This window comes from Homalodisca vitripennis, chromosome 7 (genome assembly GCF_021130785.1).
Source record: "Homalodisca vitripennis isolate AUS2020 chromosome 7, UT_GWSS_2.1, whole genome shotgun sequence".
Classification (NCBI taxonomy): domain Eukaryota; kingdom Metazoa; phylum Arthropoda; class Insecta; order Hemiptera; family Cicadellidae; genus Homalodisca; species Homalodisca vitripennis.
Window position 1 is genome coordinate 116,800,833 of NC_060213.1, and position 25,969 is coordinate 116,826,801.

General features: G+C 29.8%; 1 protein-coding gene across 1 annotated transcript; it reads left to right on the plus strand.

Moving 5' to 3' along the window:
* The first annotated feature begins 484 nt into the window (after positions 1 to 484).
* On the plus strand, positions 485 to 11,418 carry LOC124366595 (serine protease snake-like). Its single transcript, XM_046823191.1, has 6 exons — positions 485 to 710; positions 1,909 to 2,051; positions 3,909 to 4,018; positions 6,238 to 6,512; positions 8,585 to 8,745; positions 11,125 to 11,418. Exons 1-6 carry the CDS (start codon positions 527 to 529, stop codon positions 11,290 to 11,292), a joined length of 1,041 nt encoding a protein of 346 aa, XP_046679147.1. The 5' UTR covers positions 485 to 526; the 3' UTR covers positions 11,293 to 11,418.
* Positions 11,419 to 25,969: the final 14,551 nt, after the last annotated feature.

Genomic DNA, 25,969 nt, shown 5'->3' on the forward strand with positions numbered 1-25,969 from the left:
TTTTAATATATTTAATATTAATCTTACTCTAAGTTTTAAATTGTTTCCCAAAATAAACTGAGCACAGCTAAATGGAAATTAAATCTATTTTTGAACACAATAGCGTTATGACAATTCATCTCTCCAAATGGTATTTTAATACAAGAAGAGATTACAGTACCGTTTTGATATTATATTTTTAATATTTCATCATCTAAAATTGTCGTGTCTCTTTTACATAAAAGAACGGATAAAAAATGTAGGATCTCAGTTAGTGAGAACACTTTTACCACATATTAGTGCTGCTCATACCTTTGACTTACTTTAAAAAAAACTTAACCAAGGTTCCAAAATGTTAAGCTTGCTTAGGCGGGAAGATCTGGATCGGCAAGCCGGTCATGAATTGTCCGAAGGCTATCCAAAATGATAAGCTAACTTATATAAGTATTTCAATACTCTACTTATTGTGTAGTATTTACTTTTGTAAAATGTGACAGGTGATGTCTGTAAGCAATCAGGCGGGAAGACCTGGATCTGCAAGCCAGCGATGAATTGTCCCAAGGCTATGCAAGACCTTAAAAAGAGAAGAAAAGTCATACAGTGTCGCTTCACAACTCCTCAACCAGTCGTTTGCTGCGAGCCTTTAGATAGTCCGAAGCCCCCTCCTCCACTGCCTTTTACTGGAACAAATTCTTCATGGCCTTCGCCTGCGGGATCTAAGAGTAAACAGAGTACGTTGCTATGGCATTTATTATTCTTTTTATCTAGAACTTATGCTATTAAGAAAGGTTCTGCTGGGTTAAATAGTAAAATTTAAGAAAAGTAAATATAAAAAAAGGAATTTATGCAAGTATACTGTAAAGGCGAGTAACATAATTGTTCACATTAAATCACAGAATAATATGGTTATTTGGAGTTTGGTTTGGTTATTTAAGTAAAGAATTTCCAGTATACGCTTTTTAAGAGATTGGCTATAAAAATAGAAACCTTGATAATAGTTCCATGTCAATTCGTAGAAGTTAATATTAATTATTGGGACGAACATTAAATTAAATTTTAATATAATGTTGATATTCTTCAATATATGTATATATATATACATGATATTCTTTGGGTATAACTGTTAAATACTTTTACCAACAATTTTTATTAGCTTGGTTTACAAATTGTTAAAAATATACTGCATATATAATCTCTCATGAAGTGGAAGAATTTTGTTTTACCACTTTATATAAAAATTGTCTAAAGACTGAAACTATGAAATTATAAAATTAAATCAAACCATAACTTATTGTTATATCCTACGATCAACATTATCTGTATGTGTTTCTGTATATACCAATAAATGTTAAAGAAGCAGAATAAGAAATATTAAATAGAAAAAAATGTCAAATCATTTCTTATGACACGTTTTATTTCACATTCCAGAAACTAAGTATATAATACATAATATGTGATAAAAGACGATATTGGAACAAGAACTATGTTCTTCCACAATTAAATATAAGGAAATGAGTTTCTTCTCTTCTGAACTCATACTCAGGATAGACAATCGTGTATGAATATAGCGTATAGAATAATAGTTTATATTAAAATACAAACTTTTTATAGATGATAAGAGATGTTTCTAAAATTACTCCCATAAATTTCAGCCTTACATGTATTTATTTCAGTGTTTACGATAGAAATATATATAAATATATATCATATATATATATTGTTATTCAAAGAACATTTATATGTGTTGTATTTGTTTTCTCATAAGATTTAGCAAGTAAATTAAATTTTCAACGTAGTACATAGTTTAAATTAAGTGTATACCACAAAACAAAAATGGTATAAATAATAACAAATATACAAATAATTAGATACGTGAGTAAATAAATACAATGTTATAGAAGTAATTTATGTAAATGTTGAATCTTTCAGAATGCAGGGAATACGCAGAGTTTGTATTTGTCAAAAGTCCAGGCTTTATCCAAGCAAAGGAAGAAAAGATCGATACCTGCGTAATCGGAGAACCTCTCATCACCGAAGGAGAGAACGCACAACCTCGGGAGTATCCACATATGGTTCGTACAACGCTGTCGGCCCAGTCTCTCTCTCTCTCTCTCTCTCTCTCTCTCTCTCTCTCTCTCTCTCTCTCTCTCTATATATATATATATATATATATATATATATATATATATATATATATCTTTTCAATTTTAAATGAAGCCATTCAACATTTAATGCAAATTTTCAAGTTTTAGTGCCATGGAGTTTTTTCAAGTAGTCTTTCCTTGTGCAACATTTAAATTTCGTTTCTGTTTGCTAGATGAGAGTATTAGAAGTAATAAACATTATTTTCTAAACCTTGATATATCTTGGCCATTCAAAAAACTTTTTAATTGTCATCGGAAATTACTATATTTTAAATAACGAGATCCTAATACATACAAAATAACTCTTGCAGTACCACGGTTTTACGTTGGTTTTAAAATCAAAGTCAAAGTCAAAAAGTATTTATTTCTTCATCCAAAATTATTTACATTTAGTTTACATGTATTTTCTTAAGTGAATAGAATATACTACAATAACTAGTTACGTTGCTGTAAATCTCTATAAGATAAAACTTAGAAATTAATTCCCAAACTAAGTAAGAACTTGTGTTTTGAGAATGAGTCTTGTACTGTACCGCATTGTTACTTATACTTTATAGCTTAATTACAACAAACTAAAAAGGATATCTATCAAAATAATTAAAATTTCTGTAGAAATAAATATAAAAATATTTAACATTAAAATTATTAATTGATTAAGTTTTTAATAATTTAAAAAGAATATACTACAGATTTGTTTGGTTGCATGGGAGAAGACTATGGCAGTTGCAACCCTCCCACCCCCCACCCACCACCTAATGACACGTCCCCAATCACTCACACTCACATACACCCAATACACACTACTCGAACACCGCGCGCGTACACACACACACACACACACACAAAATAATTATCCTACTGGTTTCTTCATAGTAGAGATACATGAGCATTAGGAAAAATAAAATCTGGGAGAAGTAATTTCAATCGTGATTTTGTAATTAAACCCTCGCTTTATGAACCAACCGTCTAATCTGTTTTATTCAATAAAAACATGTATATTTCTATTTACAAAATAATATAAGAAAGTAACTACTGAATAATAATATGACAGTTTTAGATCGCATAGTCCTATAATTACCCGTCTTTTATACGTCTAGCACCTTACGCTCTTATTTTTTCAGAAATGTTATTCACAGTTAGGAAAACTTATGTTACAATATTGTAATTAGAACATCTAAGTTTTCCCGTTTATACTGCACAAAATATTTTCTCGCACAGTTACATTCTTGAAATTTTTCAACCACTCTATGCAAAGTCAACCTCAGTCCTCAGTCAGAGGTTTTAAATATAAACCGCCAAAAATACGTATCTGCCCTTACAGGTGAGTAGGAGAGGGAGGGTATATATCGTTTTTGTTTTGTAGCTTCAGGCAAACTATGAAAGTATGTATGTTTAAGATGGCTTCATTATCACAGCCTAAACCTTTTTGGTCAATTTTAATTTATATTATTTGTTACTACACAAATATTCAGTATGAAAGCACACGAGGTCCATCAGTATTGTGGACAGTTTTTGTTTAACATACTGTCGACTGTATTTGATTCTTTACAGGGTGTAATATTTCAGGAATATAATTGAGTTGGCCTGATATATTTTGGTATATCAATAATATAATTATGATCCATAAGCCTAAAAATGTAAGAAATTAGATCAAGAAACTCCATGGAAATATTACTCAGTGAAGTTCCAGGAGGCTTTGAAGTAGTTTAGTTAGATTAGTTGCAGTTACTTTCATATGCCACGTTATTTCTGTTAAATTAAATATTTTCTGTTTAAATGTTTTAGGCTTTGATAGGCTACGGGAATAGAGATTCTATCGAGTGGTTATGCGGAGGCAGCTTGATCAGCAGGAGATTCGTGATTAGCGCGGGTCACTGCACTGACAGCGGAACCAAGTAAGCGTTGTGCCGTTGTTATTTCAATGCATTTATTTCCAAACAAAATACTGAAATTAGTATTTCAGTATAATTTATAGATTAATTTTGGTTAATACGTTTTTTCTTTTACAGGTTCTATATTCCTAATTATCAGTGTAAACAGCTTTATTTGCATTTGTCAAATTGATTTAGCCATTCAATTTATTTGATTGAATTGATCATTAAATATTGACAGCAAAGACGAAAATCAACAAAAATATATTGCTACTAAGTATTTTTATGCAAGTTCATGTAAATGTTCTTAATAAAGTAGAATTCTGTGTACATCCTTAGGATAATTTTAGTAAATCTAAATGAGTATCTTCGCCGGTTACTAATTGAGAGCAGATGAGTAATTCTTTTGTTTTAGCTAAAGATCTTTCCTTATTAGCTGAGTCGAGTGAGTGAGATCAGACAACGTATTTTGCTTAGTGTGCTGCATCAGTGTAGTAGTTTGATTTCAATTCTCACTGATTTGTGTCAAAGAGTTGAGCAATTTTAAGAAAATCCCAACATTGTATCTGGTGTTACTATAGAGTCAATGTTAAGTGAGAAAAATTTAGTTTTCTAACAGTTGTCTTCTCCAAATATTTAGAAAAATGTACATGAGTGTCGCATTAGTCAAAGTTACAGGGGTTTGTAGTTTAAATGTAAAGTTAGATCAAAGTTAAACCGTTTATTAAATGAAAATCCGTAATTTATTGTTATATACCATAATATTTACTTATTTATTTAGTTACTTATGGTAGGTTCTTCAACTACGTAACAGAATTTTAATTTAATTAATAATGTTTTTAATACCTAAATGTATACGATTAAAAATATAACTTAAACTGTTTGAACATAAAAACCAACAGGCAAATATATTATAAATAAATGATTTTAATGCTAAAAAAACTTTTTTGGTATTCAGCAGATTACAAGAAAACAGTTTATAAAAAGGAGAACAGATGTTGAAAACAAAATATGTATGGTAATTAACAACTTTTAGAAAAAAACTGTTTACTCTTTGTTGTGCAAACTTGCTTTACAGCATAAACTTTGTTATAAAAATGGACGGTTCATGATTGCAGAATGTACTAATATTCATTTTACATACTGTACAGATGTGCTGAGGGTAATGCACTAATCCTCCCTTAAATTGGGGTTTCTTAATAACAAAGGAAAATAACTGCCACATAACCTTTTCACAGTTATCCTTAATTTTATGTTACAACGTGGTTTATATTTGGATTTACCTTCTTATTTATATTTTTTGTATCACGATCTTTTTTTGAACTTGTATACTAAGAAATTTGTTTAATTTGAACATTTTTAAACGTCTACCATTTTAGAACGGATACTTGGAAAAATTTTTACATTCTATGTAACTTGGAATCGAAAAAGTGTAGATAACAATAATATTTAAAAAAAAACACTCATAGAGTTATCTTCTGGCTAAGCTACATAGGACAGATTGTATCACGTTTTATTTATTTGTGCTAACCTACTTATTAAACATTGATCAAATGATTACAGTATATGAAAAATAGGCCACTCACCAACATTGGAGTCAATAATTACAATTTTGTAATGGAAATATTACAGTTTTAATCACTTATGTAGATGATTTAAATTTTATTCGTTAATCCGAACACTGCTTTTTGAAATTTCAAAGTGTAAGTCCTTTTTTAGAATTTGTTCGTAAAAAATCAAGGATTTTCTGACAACTGCCGTGACATGGACCATCTTCTTTACCAATTTGAATATTACTGATGGTTGAATGATTGTTTTATGATTTTTAAATGCTTTAGGTCTCAGGTGATTTTATTTAAGTTGCGGTACGATATATACAACTTTTACTTACAAAAGATAATTTAAAGTAGGTTACATTGAAACAATAATCTATCATGTATGCAGGAAGAAACAGTTGATTATAATTTTCTGGACCCACTTTTCTTCTAATAAGATAGTAATTAACACAGTTTAGAGACATTGAAATGTTACCAATGGTTAAAGATCTCTTACTGCATAACCTGCAAGTCTGACTGTTTACTATACATTTTATACGATTTTTACCCCCTAACGAGATTTTTATATTTCCAATTGCAATTTTATTTTTACATTTACTAGTGTTGATACAATTAATGGCAATAATTATATTATTAAACAAAATATAATATTATTAAAAATATTGTATTATTAATTTACTTCCACAGAGGACTGGCAAGGTGGGTGCGACTAGGAGATTATGACATTTCCACCACGTCAGATGACAAGCAAAATCTGTCCAAGTCTGAACAGTACGAGATCATAGAGAGAATCAACCATCCAGATTATCAAAGTCCTATCGCGTACCATGACCTCGCTCTCTATAGGTTGAACCGGGAAGTACATCTAAACGAATATATCAGACCCATCTGTCTCCATACGGGAGACAATATTGCTGGGGATGGTTATGCTCTTGCTACTGGATGGGGTAGTCTGGGATGGTGTGAGTAAATTTAATGTTTTATTTCTTAGTAAACTTGAATTTCCTTAGTAAACTATATAGAATGACAGTACTGCCACTTATTGTAAGTTCCAGTCTTTATGTCACTCCAGCGCTCTTGGCATAGGAGCTGCGGAGACTTCGAAAACTCATTTATGCTTTTCGTCAACTGCATGACTTTTTAACTTTAGAAGAAATAAGAGTAGCTTATTTCGCATATGTTCAATCGCTTTTAGAGGGGGGGATCATAATGTGGGGTGCTAGTTATAGAAGTATTTTAAATCCACTGTTTGTAACTCAGAAAGCAATACTAAAAGCAGCACTGGGAAAAAATAGGCATTACGCATCGGAGGCGCTGTTCACCGAAATAGATGTTTTGGATATAAGACAGCTGTTTGTTAGAGTAGTTGTTGTATATATTTTCAAAAATTACAGAAGTATATTCGAATTTCCGAATCACCATTACGCAATAAGAAATTTTACATCCTCCATATTTACACCCAGGCTAAATAGAACTTTTTCAAAAACAAATACATTTTATGTTTCTCACATTATTTATAGAAACTTACCAGAATTTCTCAATTTCACTGATAAGTATGTTTGCTATTGCGTCTCTTCTGTAACCTCATATTGCTTTTTCTTCTTTACCACTATGAGCGTTATCAGTATTTATAATTATTAAATGAATTATTTTTCTATTATATATTTTTTTACTAAACAACATTATCTTAACATCTTATTTCCCTAAGATAATTATTTTTGAATTAATGGGACTCATTCTCTCACGCACAGGTGCTCTGCACCTATGTGAGGAAACATTTCCATAATCATTAGAGCAGTCTATACAATACTGTATGTATATATATATATATATATATATATATATATATATATATATATATATATATATATAAGAATTTAATTGGTTTGCAGTTTTATGTTTTGGTGTTAATTACATTAAGTAATTTTATATTATAAATTTAAAAATTGTGCTCCTATGATTTCTAAATTTTTGTACCATAATGGAAATAAAGATGTTTTTTGATTTGATTTGATTTGATTTTGCGGGTCACTAATTTATTAGACAATTTAGTAAAAACCTGGCTGTGAAAAACCTGTTCCTTTTAAAAGCTCCTGCCGCTGTAAATCATACAAATATCTATCACCTGATCTCTGGCACCATATATTCTCTATGGGATTGATTTAAAGGTAATTCTTTGTAATAAGGTTAATGAAATCATTCGACATATAGAACCTCGTGTCTCGTAGAAATCCCAGTCCTTATGATGTCATAGCCCTAATTATTAGGTCACTTAACCTCTTAAATACGAGAAATACTGGATCTTCATAAACCTCAGATGTCTGAAGCCAAGGATATATAACATTCTCAGGCCTTTGAATTGTTTCAACTTCTGAATCTACTAGCTATCTGATGCGTTCATTGATAATTCTTGGTTTAACTTCCGATCCATGTTTTGTATGAAGTTTATAAAGGACAATATATCTATAGTATTGAACCATATTATAATTAGAATGCCACAAGTTGATTTTGAAAACTCATACGTTTGTATTTCAAATTTTTGTTCAGAGGATTTTTCGATTTGAGAGTTAGTCCTTTAAGATTTTTACCTCAGCAGGCAAAAAAATAAAGAGTATTTTTTTGCTTCACAAGGCTTTTAAAGCAAGGTTTAGCGTGATTGTGTAATTAAGATGAAATTCCAAAATTACGCGGGAATTATAGGGGAGTTGCTAAAGAAAAAAAATCCAAATTTGTTATGTTACATATTTTAAGATTAGCATCGTAAAAACATCTGTACGCATTCTTGAATGTATTAATTTTGTTCATTCATTTATGACAAACAAAATGACTTTTATTTGTTTGATGACAGGGCCTAATATTTTATATAAGTTCCTGCATATTGGCAAGAACATGTACCAATCAGGATTAATCACACAATAGTTTCTACAAGAAAGGAACTTAAAACTTATTAGCAGTATTACTTCATTACATTTAATATTTCCACTTGCGTTTCACATTTTTCAGTATATTTTTTGTATATTGGGTGTTTTTTCAGTACGTAAAGGTAGTAAGGTGCTACAGAAAGTGAAATTGCAGCTTAAACCATTTAATGTCTGCAAGGTATCCTACAGGGCCGGTCCCAAATTACAAAATGGTATACAAGAGTCTTCCCAGTTCTGTGCCGGAGACTCGATAAACGGTGGAGACACCTGCCCGGTGAGTTAATTTATGTGTACACAATAGTCTATAGCTTATAGAATAAGTAGCACTTAAGTTGGTACACGTGATAATGGCAAGTGTGTTTCGTTATAAAATGCTATTTAAATATGACGTTCCTATATGTATTGTGTGTATTAATAAAGTTTTTAATTATTAACTGGGAGAAAAATAATATATAATCCAATAATAGCTTATAAATACATTCCCTCATAAAACGATAAAGGCAAAAGTATATAACACCATACCAAAAGTAGTAATTCTGAATCAATATATAAGTACAGCTTTTTATTTAAACTTTTCAAAACTATTTTCATTAAACCTCCTATACTTTCAATTTGTCAATAGTGCAGATGACTTTTTTATTTTTTGATCAACAAATTAGAGTAACTTTTTGGCACAAAATACTAATACTTTTAGGATTAACATGATTATAATAGTTTATTTTACTGTATGAAATATAACAGTGACCTTACCTTAGTGCAATGACATGATTTATAATCTATTATTTTTCCTAATGATTAGAAGGAATATTAAATACCTTTCAAATCAAATTTGGTCTGCCGTAAAAGTTTCCAAAAGTTATAAGACAATTTCGCCAACAATATTTGACTATAATCTTCTGCTGTTTTTCCAAGATGTTGGCAGTAAGGTTTGTTCATTCCAAAAGAAATTTTGCATCCGAAAATGGAAGTGTATAGACTACTGCATAACTTTGTCTATTTCTAGTTTGTATTACATGAGGGATTCATTTGCGTATAAAAAGAGAGCTTTATGTCTTGATAAATGTTTATTTACGTCTACGGTATGGTAAAATATATAATATTCAATTATCTGTCCATAAAGAATTCACGTGTACAAGTTTTCTAGCTTTCTAGTAATCCAACAATACCGGTAATTCAGTGCAACGTTCAAAAACAACTATTCTCCAGTACGTCCGCTAATGAATATTCTATCTCTTGTTGGATCTCATTAATTTTAAAACTAGAATTTTCCACAACATTTTTGAATTCTAAATAACTTAATCCAAACTCAGACGTGACTTAACCAAATAAATTGAAGTCTCCCTATGAGTTTCAAAAACTGGAAATTAAAGAGACCTTACGTTTTGCAAATTATTCAGAACTAAAGGCCAGCAAGCTAAACACCTACGAAAACATGCCTCTAACTACATACTCCTAAAAATATTTAAACTTAACACTATTTTCTGTAACTAATGTCGTTGGGATCACTACAAAGTTTTTCAGTGTTATGTCATGTTATGTGTTATTCATACAATATAATGAAGATATTCGCAATATTTTACTGATTTGATCATACATGGATCATTTGGAGGTTAAGTCATAAAGACATATGTTCGCCGAACAGATGATGATAGCGGTGCAATGTATGAAGCTACTACATCTGCTTCCCGTACGCATGTAGCAGTGTCATAATACAGGTCACAATGCAATTTTAATTTTTATCAAATTATTGTTGAAATTTCCTTATATTATATATATTTTCTATAAACTTGTTATTAATTTTTATACTGTTAAATCAATATCTTTTCCGTAAATATCTTCCATATATTAGGCTACATTAAAGATATTTAAGATACATTACTATAGAACTATAGGTGTTAGATATTTTACTATTTCGTGATTTTCGGGGTTATATTAATATTTCAACAATGGGCATGACTTACATAAACTTATTTCCAGAACTTGATCAAAACATCTTATAATTACAGTATGTTAAAAAATAAATCATCTATGTTTGAAATTCTGCATTAGATCTTACAAAATGAGTAAACAACTAGGTACTTCTTTGTTTAAAGTTTGTTTTTTACGATGGCAGGATTGCGAGGGAAGCAGGATTTTTTTCCGGACATTTACCATCGTTCAGTAAAAAAAAAATCAATGGCACTACGTTTAGAGATCTACGATCTGCTCATAACAATTGGTCTGCATTCGCCGACCAACCACCTATTGTATTCTGTATTTCAGTTTTAATAATTAGTGTGGTGTTTAGTATTTATTATGTGCGTTCTAAGTGCTGGTTTTAGAGTTAGTGTAGTTGACACACAACATGGTGGTTGTGATTCCCGACTTACTCGTGTCGTAACACTCTAGTATGATTAGTTTATTTTAACCTAGTATCTAATTATGAGTTAGGTTAGTTTTTTTTACTAGAAGAAGAGATCAGATTGCAGATCTTGAAACGTAGTGTTACTGATTTTTTTGCACCACTGAACAAGTTTCAAATTTCCGGAAAAAATCCTGTTTCCTTAACTAGGTACTGTCATATTTAACGCAAATGTTGAATGATTTTTATAGAATATTAAATATTTAAAAGGTTTGTAAATAAAATTTTAATTTTGAAATAATCTATTAACAGGGTGATTCTGGCGGGCCGCTCCAAGCTGCCCTGGAGACACCTTATTGCATGTACAGCCTAATAGGTGTCACCTCCCTTGGTGGCAAACCGTGTGGCGGGAACAGGCCTAGCGTCTTCACAAGAGTCTCTAATTACGTCTCCTGGATAGAGAGCATCGTCTGGCCTTAATTTCTCTCCGATATGAAGATCGGAGTGATGCAGTATTTATAATAACCCATTATTTATTATCTTTTTTAATTATTATAACAGTAGTGTTTTTCTATCTTATATAATTAAATAATAACAATTTTACCCTATCTATTTTCTCTATCTTATTACTTCGTAATCACCTTTTCATAATGACAACGATCAATATAACTCTCTTTTGAAACCAAGTTAGGGCTTTAACTTAAATTTCCATTAAATTTCAAGCCGAATAAGGTTCAAAATAACAGAGAATCGTCTTGAACTACTGGATCTTAGACGAAAATACGACATTAAGTTGGGTGTATTCTTATAATAGCAATACGAAACCAATACTCATGTAAGTTGTATGGATCAAGTTATGAAATCGGGAGAAGCCAACATATTTTGTGCAGAAAAATCTCTAGAAAGTTCTATAAGAATCTTCTGCAGATTTAAAATGTTGTATAACCATTTTTTTTATTCATTTGTTTACATTTATATTTTCGTTGTTTTTATGGTTACCCATAAGACAAATGTAAAAATATAGACACACGCTCATCGCAATTACATAAAGAGTCATGAATCATCAATATAATCAGTATTACCTACATAAAAATGAAGCTTTATGGAAAATTTCAATTCTATAAGTTAGTTAGTTTTTGAGTTACTGAAGACAGACAGATAGATAAATAGAGAGATAAACAGAAATACTTCGGACTTCGCTAAAGCTCAGCCAGCAGTATCGTTAGATACTGATAATTGTGTCATTAATTACTATATTAATTTTAAAAATGTATAAGTAGTTTTTTTTTCATAACGTATGTAATTAGAATTAGTTGTTATGGTTGGCATTTTACTTCCTCACTGCTAACATTCCTAAAGGTGATTTAATTTTTAAAAAATTCCTTAAGATAATTCATGCACAAATCCATTTCTATTATATTTTAAGATTCGTTGACAGAATAAGACTGTATTATGAAATACAGTTAAATAAGCACTAAATTAGAGAAACATTACATACTATTGTTTCTGCGAGACGACGAAGTACAACGATACAACACTAAATAAACATTTCATTAGCACAATAATAAGGAGCTTAATGATGTTCATTACTTTCAATTATTTAAATATTTTGTTTAAATAATAAGCATGAGTGTGTGTTTGAAAATGTAAAAATTACCAAAAAATGCATGCCTTCTTTCATTTGTATTAAATTTTTGATATTTTTTTAAATTGAATTAGCTATCTTAACCGACAAATTATTGCACAATCTTAACTAAAACTCCACTTAGGTGCCTGATTACATCAATTGACATATAAATTATAAAAGTTTATAATTATGCCTACCCGAGTATTCCCAGTGCCATTTTGAAACCGGTAAAATGCAACCGGTTTCATTTGCTGAAACTGTTTAGCGGAATGAGATTAGAAACATGAATGCAGTTATTACAGCTACTGTGGGAGAACGAGGAAAGTTTAGTCACAATCAGTCGGCGTCGTTGACCAGAGGTAGAAGCGTAGTGTAGTCAATCAGTACCAGCCATGGTGTCTGGAGTCTGAGCGAGGCTCAGGAACGGCTAGGTTTCTACGATGGTTAGTATTTTATAGCAGTGTTTTATTGTAGCATTGCACACATCCGAATATTCAAATTTTTTTTAGAAAGTTCAATTTGCTGTTTAACTTAAACAACTTCAAATAACCCCCATTACCACAAAAGGTTTCTAAACTTAGACAAAGCAAAGCTCCTTACGTTAAACATTTAGATTACTTCTATTGACTTGAACGTAAAGAAGAGTGATTTTAAGTTATTTAGTAGCTATGTGAGATTTTTCTAAATTTTGTTTTGGTAAATGTCTTAAAATATACCATTACCAAATAATTTATATATAATTTATTTTATTATTAAATATTATCAATAACCTGCTAAAAATTGTATTTACATCGTTAGATAAAATTTCATCAACGTTTAAATGCTAATACAATCACAATGATACCTCTTTCATATCTTTAGCGTAGAAAATTGTTAATTGTTTCACTTACAAAATGTGTGGAATAGGGTATATCATGTATATACTCACGTTAATTTTTAACTATACGTTTGGCTTTTATGCATTATTTTTTTCAAATTATATTGTTTTTTAATCAAAATGGGGCGTGCACATACTGCATACACTTTCTCAAATTCATTTACTTCAATAATGAGAGCTAGTATGTCTTCAATAAGATATTTTTGCGTATATTTTAAAAGTATGTGTACAGTTTATGCTTTTCCTAAAAGTTATATAAAAATTAAAACCTTGTTTAAAACTGCTACATATTATGTGAGTCACTATGGGATTTCAATGAATGGATTTTTATTGATGCGAAAAACAACAGCACATGGTAAATAAATAATAGCAAAGAAAATCCCAAAAAATATGTGGAAAACATGATGATAATGAATAACATATGCTCCTACGATGCTTTTTACTGGAGTGAGAACTAGGTTCTATTACAAATAAACTGAAATAGATTTTGCTCAAACAGTTTTATCGCCTTGATTTGATTATATAACATTAGTTATAATTTAGTGATTGTGTATATATAATAATTCTACAATGTTAATTACAATAAGAGTCTGCGACCTATTATTGATTTGTTTTCAATGCTTTTAATCATATGTCGGTTTTTTAATAGGCAACTCCCTTATTGCTAAAATCCTTTCTCACTATCATAATATGTTAAATAAATTTTAAATGTGAAATATGAAATATGCCGTTATTGAAGAAATGGAGTTAGGGCTATTTAGCCCTCTCTACCACTCAACACCAATCCTCAAATGTGACAATCCATGAGGTACTGAAAGTACAAGTCAATCTCTAGTTCATATTTTAACTGATCAAAATTTTTTGATTGTCATACCGATCACAGATAAATAAAAAATGAATTGTTAAAAATATAAAACGAACGTAATTTGTGTACATTTTAATATTTGGTACAACATTAAAGATATAGTTTGATAGCATAACAATTCAGACCTAAATTTACTTCACAAACTTTGTATTAAAGCCCAAGCGGTATATATTTTGTTTAAATATTGTCATACTCTTGATATAGTATTTAAAAACTATTTATTATTGAAAGTGTGCAAACGCTTCAAAAAGATACTATTTTTCAAATCATCTTCATCATTTTACAACAGGGGTGAAGCTCTATTGCAACACCCTTTATTTAAACGATAATTATTGCTAAGGTTAAATGTTACACCAACAGATTGGCTAAGCGTTATTAAATTTGAGTTTATTTCTGTCTAAATCTATGATTTAATTCAAAGTATTACAAGTAAGATGACGTATATACTTGAAATTTTGCAAGGCGCTTCATTGTAGAACATAATTCGAGCATGTCACTCCATGGGATTTGGCTCATCATTAGCAAAGGCTATATCTAAGAGTAATATTTAGATAATTAATTACGCTATTAACTTATATTTTTTTATATTTTTCTTAGATATCACTACAGGTTGTAGCTAAATTTCTTTTCTGCCTGTATGTCTATCTAACTGTTTCGTTTCCATGAACGTAACGTCATTTATAGTTAAGCCTAATAGATGTATTAGATGGTAGGAATCTTCCTATGACAACTTTCTGATAGTAGTATTATGTAGATTTTAGTATAAATTCTGCATTGAACTGAATACATGAACGTTGAGATGATGACCTTTGAAGTCAAATTACGTAGTTTTAAATTTGTAGTTCAAATTTAATTTTCTGTGACTCCTTAGACACCAATTATTTTATGAGAGTCGTAACTTGAAGTATACTGCAATTTCTATACTGTTGTCACTATTTGGTATGTTACAAATAAAATAACAACAATAAGGTTTTTGTTATATTTTTATTAATTGGCTAATGTTATTGGCAGGACGGAATCCGAATTTCTAAAATAAATTTCATAAAGTTACCGTAATTATTGATATATTTTCTATTATGCACGCTATTAAAAAAAAATTTTACAAATTACGACTTTATCATTTTCAACGTACTTAAGGTAAATACTCGGATTACATAATATAGGCAATGCTGCGAGAAAGGAAGACATGTAGAAAGGCACTTCAGAATATTGAAAAAATTTTGAAAAACAATTTATTTACATGCATAAAAAGATAACGGATGAACATTTATACTCGAGTGGTTAAAAAGGAACATAACATTTACGATGCTGTCACATTTTTCATGATCCAGGTGGAGGCTAAATTTGGTAGTAAAAACTATTAAATGGAACTGGAATTTAAATGGCAAATTTATTTGAGAGAAGATCGAAACATAACTGTCCAATTTGATTGAAATAGAACGGGGTCACATACACTGTGAATTTTAATTTATTGAAATTTTCATAAAGTACTAATATTTTAAAAATTAAAACCTTATTTGTCTATACATTTAAGATATGTTTAAAACTTATATAAATTCATTAATATTATGCACGATAAAATACAATAACAGACTAATATTTGCCTACATCATGTTAGACTACATTGACATTTAAGGAAATCCAACGAAACCCCATCAATCTTCAATGGTCAATGTCAGTAAGCCTAAGAGAATTTAACGCTAGGTAATATAGGTTTACCATTTTAGAGGTGGTTTAAAACAATTTATGTGTATTAAAGTGCTTAAGTTCGTTATTGGCATTAGGTCTTAAAAGGAAATGGTTTATGTAATAAGTATGGCAATTGTTGGAAATCGCTAGATCCTTTCTATTTGTTTGCACTAAATTAAGATGATTTACTACTGATGTTACATTTACTACTGATGTTACATGTACTACTGAAGTTACATATTAACGTCTAATCCACTGCAACAGGATGGAGGAAGGAAAAACTTATATCAAAGGGTCTCATTACAGACCTCATTACAAATTAAACGCTATTCAGTCTGTAACAGTTTCCTTGACAGGAAGAATTTGTTACTAGTAAACAGTTTTACTAACTATTGTTTAAACACTATGGAATTGGTAATAAAAACCTTAAATACTATGTATCTATTAAAATAAAACTAAACATCTTGGAAAGAACTATACTATATATAATGTTTTCTGAAACTACTACTAAGACAGGGATGCTCCTCGTACCATCCTTCATATTTATGTGTTATTCGTTGCTGAAGCTTTATCACTGAGTTTCTGAAGGCATTGACGACACCGACATGACAATAAACCTCATGGTGATAGAGGTGCTAGAAGTTAGTCAACTCGTCAGAGTGGTAGAAAGTCTACAAACGGCCAGTAAACTGTTATAACCTAATTCTTATCTTCATTGTGTACTATATAGTTTTATAGGTTAAATTTTGCTAATTGATGTCTTGCTCAGCCTAGAATATCCCACATACCAGAAAATGTATGATTTAAGTTGTCTATATACAATATTGTGTAATATTACGAATTTGTTCTCTGGCAATAAATTATACAGGAATTAGAATAAAATGGCATTCATTGGAGATTCTTTGGATAAATAATCTTTAAAGACGAATATTTGGATATATTTTCATGTTCGGAGTTATAGTAAAAAAGCTTTGGGAACGGAAATGCCTTGGACCAGAAGTGGATACGATGACCGGAAGTTTGCCTTAACTACTGTGTTCTTCACAGTCCTACCTACATGTATATGCTGTTAGCTGGAGTAACTGTACAAACGTTACTAAACGTTCCAGAAATATCTCAGGATAAAAAAAACTACAAGGAATAAAAGTAGAAACTTTTGCACTGAAATATTCCTCTCAGACCTATGTATAAAAAATATTTAATTGATCGGGACAACAATGCAAATGCTCAAAAAGCACCGGAAATAACTTAGGATGGAGGTATACTACAAGACGGTAGTACACTCTTCTTGATTTAAGTAAGATTCTACTCTTCTTGATTTAAGTAAGATTCTAAAGCGGCCTACACACGTTCAAATCGGCTTGTCAATTCGATGTGAACAAGCCGAACTGACAAGCCGAATTGACTGTGTGTATGCAAAAGTTTGTTCAAACGATGTGAGTTCAAGCCAGAAATTTGAACTGATGGCATGATGGAAATTCATCATTTCGGCTTGACACATCGGCTTGACGGCAAGCCGAACTGATCGTGTGTATGGGAGCGTCAGTTCAGTTCCTCAAATCAACTGTCTGCGCATGCGCACCAGTGACAGGCGTCTGTTTAGCAGCTGTCCCGCGTGTTTGCTGCTGTGTCCGTAGTCAGTGAAATTTATAGCCCTTTTCCAAGTGACAGCAGACTTTGAAAAAGTAGTTTTTTTATTTACATTACACTGTGTTGTCAGTGCAATGAGTTCTTGGAGTAAGGATTTCCTTCTTCAGTTCATAGAGTTGTTTAGGGGAAAAGAATGTTTCTTCGTTCATCCGCAAATAATTATGCCAATCTTTGGGGTGAAACCGAAGTTCTTTTAAAAGGTTAACATGGGAGTACTGGGCTTGTTTTCAAAGCCAGTCTTTAGTCCACTGATCCCGCTTGAGTTGACGCTTTCTTCTTTTCACAATTACACAGGCCACTGCACCATATATTAGTAATAACTCATCGACCGAAAACATTATTTAACTTGCAATTTCCGAAACACAAGCACAACAAAATTTTGGAGTTAATTAACCAGATCGAACTGACAAGCCAAACTGAACGTGTGTATGTGATTGCTGCGTCAGTTAGAATTGACAAGCCGAACTGACAAACCGAACTGGCAAGCCGAATTGAACGTGTGTAGAGGCCTTTAGACCTAGTACATGGATATTATTTTGATAATGGCAATAAGGAAAACTCTACTAGTGTGAGTGGAATGTCATTCATTCTAAACAAAAATGTGTTTCTCGCGGGAAAACCCACTTACAATTTTGTTTACCTTTTACTATAAGCACTAAATAACATAAACTTTAAACATGTCTGCTTCCGATTCATAATTGTCAAAGCGGTATGTCGTATTATTACATTAAAAGTAAGTGTTGGTCACTGGATGAAAACCTAATCTCCTAATCTATTTCAGATTAATTGGTCTTTGAGTGTAAAAACCAATGTTTTGTGATCTAAAAATTTTATTCGGAGAGGAAAACAGTATATAAAGCTATACATACACACAAACACAACCACACATACTCACACACAAAGAATTAAATCGAATCACACTCATGACATAATAGTATATTTGATTCATTTAACTCCGTAAAAGCAACGTAGGCCCACTTTGTGGGCAACAGAAACTCACTATCTTTGCTTTTATCCTCTGTATTAGTATTTAAAAAGTATGCATATAAGTGATCTACATTCGTCATTTATCATTAACTTTTTCATATTTTCCAAATAAATTACTGTAGATTATACTATCTTTAAGAAATATGCAGGTTTAAGATTAAAGCATTTCTTAGAAAACCAGGTTGTAAGTGATCAGCTCAATAGTATACACTTACCAACCAATTCTCAGTTAGAAGAATCTTTTTAAGATAAGGTAGTCACGCTTTGTTTGAGTTATTTTTATAAATTGTTTATTATTGAAATAGGTAGAAAAATATTTATTTACATTCCTTTATCATAAAACAATATTAAGCAATATTTCTCAAGAGAGACATTATCTTGCGATTTTCTTAATTGAGTTTTTAATGTTGTAAACGATATTTTTTAATTTAAATTTGTGTTCTTAATTTTAATATATAGCAGAAATAATACACAGTCGATTAATTTGTGCCCATTATATTTACATGGGATTATTATACAGTTAAGTATTTTTTTTAAAGAAGAGTTAAATTACCACAAACTAACGTTACACGTAAAAAGTTAAAAATGACAGTTTTATAATCGTAAATGACAATCGCAATTTATTGTACATAAGACTGTTTATTATTGCTTGTACTGTTCATTTCCAATAGCATTAAGCACAATCTTAGCATTTTTAAATAATTGAGATTGTTTTAGTAACAGAAATTATGTGGGAAAAACTTCCTGGAAATAAAAAAACACTTATTCTAAAGCTACACAAAATCATCTTCAATTGGATTCAAAAATCCATTTTTCAGATTTTTCATACTGAATTTAGTTACAATAAAGCTGAGCTAAATGAGATAATTTTAGCTTTAAATGTTGGCTAATTTTCCCATAACAACTGTATTCTTAAAGTTTTGTATAATACATCACACGATAGATAAGTAAGCCTATGATAGACCCTAACAGATTTTCATTACATTATATTTTAAAACTTTGCTCTTTTAAAATTTGACTAGAGTGCCTAAGATAATCTTAAAAGCTAGTAATAAAATTTTAAATACATAACCTTCAAGTCCACTTTCAGCCACTTAAAAAAACAACTTTTTCCTCAACGTAAAACTCGTTTTCCTCGCTTTAGTAAAATGGTCAGTAAATTATATCGTAGACAACGGGTTTTGGAGCTATAACTATAATGTACTATCATTAAAGTTCCTAATTAATGACAACTGTAACGAGACAATATCAAGTTCGTATACAGGATGTACATAAAGTCCGGCACAGGTATAATATTTTCTGAACGATAACAGATAAATCAACAAGATTTGGTACATCAACACTATACCTAAAAATCTACTTTTTGAAGGAACTATCAGTTTTCTGTAATATCATGGGGACGTCCCGCAAGGAGTCAGAAGAAAATCTTAAATAGGAGCATAGGTCGATATGCACATCATTTTAAAGGGCTTATCTAGCAGAGTGTAATGCCGCAAACTGCACTTAAAAAGATTGATCTAGTACAAAATGGCGGCTGTTCAAAGGTTTTATTTACAAAAGATGATTACTTACCAAATTTTTTCAGAGTAAATGTTCGAATTGTTCACCTCCGGTTATTTTACAGTTGGAAAGACTCACATAAAAACTAATAACAGAATTTTGCAGGGTAACTCAAATGTAGGGATTTTATAGGCAATGGTTTGTTTTAAATGGTATTTACTTTGGTCATAACTCTTACTTACTTATCTACCAGCCATTTTGTATGACCTTGGTTTAAAAATTGCTAAGCAATACTGTTAATTCAGACTTGGTCATGGAGTGAAACACCTTTATAGTTGACATGACTATATTAAAATATTTTGAAGGCTCAAACTATGGAATTATCACATTAAATCAAACCATAACCGATCGTTACATCCTAAGATAAAGATTTGTTTTATACGTAACCGTGTATACGGGTAATTTTTAAAGAAGCCAGATGAAAAATAATAAATAGAAAAAAAGTTATATCATTTATTTAAACACTTTTTATTTTAAATCTTTTAAACTAAGTGTATTTAATACATGTTATGAGATGACAGAGGATATTGAAAAGTGAAGTTTCTTTCTTTCACAATGAATTATAAGGTAACAAGTTACTTCCTTTAAAAACCTTAGCTCAGGATACACCACTTTGTACGAATAGTGTAGAACAATCCTTAAAATAAAAATAATAAATTTATACAGATATAAGTGATTATTCTAAAAGTACTCACATTATTATTGTCTTTCATGTGCTTATTTCAGTGTTTACCATGGATACGTTTATATAACTAATTATTCAAGGATATATGTAGCATTTATACTCTTATAAGATTTAGGTGATCGGTTAATTGTTCAACGAAATAACAGTTTAAAATACCACAGACAAGAAACTGGTGGAGATAATAAAAAATAAACAAAATCAGTAGATACACGAGTAAATGGTATTGCATTGAAATAATTTCTGTTAATGTTAAATAGAATGAATCTTTCAGATTTCAGGGAATACTCAGAGTATGTATACGGCCAAACTCCGAGCTAAGGAAGAAAAGGATTGACACCTGCGCAATAGTAGAACATCTCACCACTAAAGGAAAGGACCCACATTCTCGAACTGACATCACCAAAGGAGAGAACGCTCAGCCTCGGGAGTATCCTCGTATGATTGTACAAGACTATATATATATATATATAATATATGTGTATATATATATATGTGTATATATATATGTATGTATATATATATATATATGTGTGTGTATATATATATATATATGTATGTATATATATATATATATATATATATATATATATATGTATATATATATATATATATATATATATATATTTCAATAAACATTGAAAAATCACAAAAAGTATGGGGTGTAATGGTAGCACATTCACCCGGCAAGTGAGAGATCCGGGTTCAAGTCCCGGCGGAGCAAGTACTTTTTTTGATTCAATGTTTCTCGAAAAATTTAATAAGGCTATTGCCATTTCTAAAAATTTGATATATATATATATATATATATATATATATATATATATATGTATATATGTGTGTGCGTGTATGTGTGTGTGTGTGTGTGTGTACATGTATTATATATTGTATAGAAACAATATATTTAAATCACTCCAAATTAATAATTGAGTATTGTGTGTATATTTATATACATTTCTTCACAACAATAACATTTAAAATACGGCATTAAGGATTTGAAAGATCATTTAATGTAATTTTGGGTCTTAACTGTTGTAGAATATAGTTCTAAAGGTTCTCCCTAAGTAGTATTGTTCTAAATAGCGGGACCTTGTGAATAGTATTGTAAGCATACACACATATACGCTCCCAAAATATATATATATATATATATATATATATATATATATATATATATATATATATATATATATATATATATTATATATACTGTATATATGTATGTATGTATGTATATATAAAGTACATCATACAGAAAAACAGTAATTATACTTATATAAAATAAATAAGAGGCAGTCTGCATTTGTTTCAATTAGATAAATGGGAGTATTAGAGCTAATCCAAATTATTTTGATATCCTGAAAATGCCTTTGCTAAAATATAAAAATATTGTCATGAAACATTACTATCTTTTAAATAACGCCATCCTAATATATACGATATAACTCTTTCAGTAACTCAATTTTCTTATATTATGAAAGTAGGTCTCTTTAATGCCACAATTTTATTCATACTAGAGATAGAGGGGCATTTGAGTGAATCAAATTCGGTAAAAGAAATTTCAAAACGTGATTTTATTTTTAAAACCACATTTTGCTAGTCAAACGTAACCGATAAAATACCTGTAATAGTTTATCTATTTACAAAATAATGTAAAAAGGTAACTCCTGAATTATAATATCACAGCTGTTGTAAATATTATAGTCCTATTATTTTCTGTGTATCATAAGCTTAGCACCTTACGCTCTTGTGTTTTCACGAATGTTATTATAAGTTAGGAAAACATATATTACAATATTTTACGTCGAACATTTAATTTCCCGTTTATGTTGCTCAAAAATTTTTCTGGCACATAAATCATGCTTCAAACATTTCATCCTCTCTGTGCAGAGTCAACTTTAGTAAACATTTTTTAAATATAAACCGCCAAAAATACATATATGCCCTTAAATGTGACTTGAAAGGAAAAAAGTACGGCTTAGGGCTAAAATGAAATTAAAAATTTTCGATATGGATTCTTTATAACAACCTTCAAATTCTTTTAAAACGTTACTTTGTATTATTTTTTACTACACAAATATACAATATGAAAGTACACGAGGTACATGAACATTATGGACAGTTTGGTTTAACATAAAGTGTCAACTGGAGATGGTTCTATTTGAAATATAAATAGAATAATAAATATGTAATATTTTGGGAATTTAATTGAATTAGCCTAATATAGGTTTGTATTTCAAGAACATAATTAAGATCTATATGCCTAACAATTTAAGAAATTACAATTAAGTAACACAAAGGCAATGTGGATCTTATAATTATTTCAGTTGGGTTAGTTGCAGATACTTTCATATGTTGCGTTATTTCTGTTAGTTAAATTAATTCTATTTTTAAATGTTTCAGGCTTTGATAGGCTACTGGAAGAGAGTTTATATCGAGTGGTTATGCGGAGGCAGCTTGATCAGCAAGAGATTCTTGATTACCACGGGTCACTGCACTGACAGCGGAACCAAATAAGCGTTGTGCTTTTGTGATTTCAAAATCAAAATATTATTATAATTATATCAACACAGAAGTTATTTACAAACAAAATACTAAAACATGTATTTCAGTATACTTCAGTAATTAATTATACTAATAGATTTTCATTCTGTTACATGTTCCATATTCCTTATTATTAGTATACATGTACCACAGCTTTATTTGCGTAGGTCAAATAAATTTAGCCATGGTATTTGTTTGATTGAACGGAACATTAAATATTGGCAGCAAAGACCAAATTCGACAAAAAATACATGAATGCTAAGTATTTTTATTCCAGTCCATGTAACCTTCCTTGAGCAAGAACTTCCAATAATGTTTAAATTACAACATACAAATTTAGAGTCTAGTGAATTAAAATTAGTATCTTAGCCGTTTAGTTATTGAGATCCGATGAGTAATTCTTTCGTTTTTGCCGAATATATTTCCTTGTTAGCTGATTTGAGTGAGATCGGACAGCATACTGTGCTTAGTATGCTGCATCAGTGTAGTCATTTCATCTCAATTCTCATTGATGTTTTGTCAAATTATTAAGCAGTTTCAAGGAAAATCCAAAATGGTATCTGGTTTTATTATAGAGTCAATAACAATAGAAAAATATTGTTTTCTAACGGTTTTATTCTCAAAATATTCATAAAAACTCACATGAGTGGCGCATTAGTAAAAATTACAGATATTTATGGTTGAAATTTAAAGGTATATAAAAGTTATACGGTTTATTACATGAAAGCCTATAAATTATTGTTTATAATAACCGTAACTTATTTCATAACTTACTAATGTTAAGTTCTTTAACTTTATAACATTTCAATCTAATTATTAGTATAACACCTAAATATATATGTTTTTGGTTATTATTTGGTTTTAATATAAAAACTAACAATAACATATGTTATAAATTATTGATTTTAAAATTTGTTGAAAAAAACTCTTTAAGTACTCAGCAGAATACAAGGAAACAGTTGTTAAAAAAGCAAACAGTTGTTAGAAACAACATATGTATGGTAATAACTTTTAGAAACAAACTGTGCACTCTTTGTTGTGCAAACTTGCGTTTACAGCATTAAATTCGTTACAATTGTTAGTTTTTTAATAAAAATGAACCGTATACGATTGCAGAATATACTTATATATACTTAATACTTATTATACTTATATTCATTTCAAATACAGGCTTGCTGAGGGTAATGCACTAATCCACCAATTGTTTATTGCATAATCCAAAAACTACTTTTGACACTTTCAAAGTGTTCATTCTTTTTAAGCATTTTTGTGAAAAAATAAAGAATTTTCAGGATAACTATTATTAATCAAGGAAAAACTGCCACATATCCTTTTCCCATTTATCCTGTATCATTATGATACAAAGTGGTTCTCCTTTGGGTTTTCCATGATATTTCCTACCTTTTTTGTATTATAACCTTTTTAAAACTTTAAAACTAAAACATTTACTTCAAAAATATTAATCCTCTACCATTTTAAAACGGATACTTAGCAAAATTTATTATTTTGCATTCTGTGTAACTCTCAATCGTAAAAGTTTAAATACATAAAGTTTTCAAAGAAAGAATACTCATAGAGTCATCTTCTGAATAAGCTACATAGGACATCTTTTATCATGTTTTATTAGTTATTTTTATCTACTAAACGACGTATGCTATAAAAGATTAATTAAATGATTACAGTATATCTAAATAGCAACTCACCAACATTGAAATCAAGAATTACAATCAAGCAATTTAATTGTTACAGTTTTTATCATTTATATAGCTAATTTCAATATTTTTCTTGAATAACCCTAAAACTGCTTTTCAAAAACTTAAAAGTATAAATTCTTCTTAAAACTGTGTGTACAAAATATCAAGGATTTTCAGACAATCGCAGTGAACACATTCAATAACAATTTCAATATTACTGAAGATTGAATGAGAGTTTTTTTTATTTTTAAATGTTTTATATTTATTGTACTTTTATTTAGGCGAAGTTAGGGTAAATTCAACTTTGATTTACCAAAATTTATTTGGACATTGAAACAATAACCTTTCTTGTATGCAAGAGAAAACAGTTCTTTAAAATTTTTTGGACATACATTTCTTCTTTTAATATATATGATATAAAGATATAACAGATTGTAGAGACACTGAAATAATAAGAATCTTTTACTGCATGCATTGTAAGTATGAATTTTTCTATAAATTTCATACGATTTCTTCAGCTATCGGAATGCTTTAAGTTACAATTAAAATTTTACTGTTACATTTACAAGCATTATTTCAGGTGAAAATGCACTTCTGTGTCAAATTTAAACTTTGTAGGAAATCGGAAACACAAAAATTAATATATTTATTTTATAGATGTACAGCCCCATTTCAATCTACATGAGATTTTTATCTTTATAAAACTGCTTTTGAATTTCTATATTTGTCTTGGATCATGTATGTGACAGAATTCCCCTCTCTAAACCTTCAGCACGCTGAGAAATTCAATATAGTTGTTCTTTGGGTTGTATACCATTTAAACCTTTATGGATGTTGATCTTCATGATATTCTTTGGATTTCTATGTAACTCATTAGGTACGTGTGTAAAATTCCGTATTTATAGGGCTGTAGTAATTTTAAAAGCAATATATATTTCACTTGTGTTTCCACCCTTAAAACCCTATGACAAATTATATAAGT

Bases quoted from the DNA above. Each gene is read 5' to 3' on its own strand.
- LOC124366595 (XM_046823191.1), top strand. From the start codon at position 527: ATGAATTGTCCCAAGGCTATGCAAGACCTTAAAAAGAGAAGAAAAGTC. The intron at 711-1,908 runs GTACGTTGCTAT...TGAATCTTTCAG, and splicing joins GGGATCTAAGAGTAAACAGA to AATGCAGGGAATACGCAGAG. The intron at 8,746-11,124 runs GTGAGTTAATTT...ATCTATTAACAG, and splicing joins ACGGTGGAGACACCTGCCCG to GGTGATTCTGGCGGGCCGCT.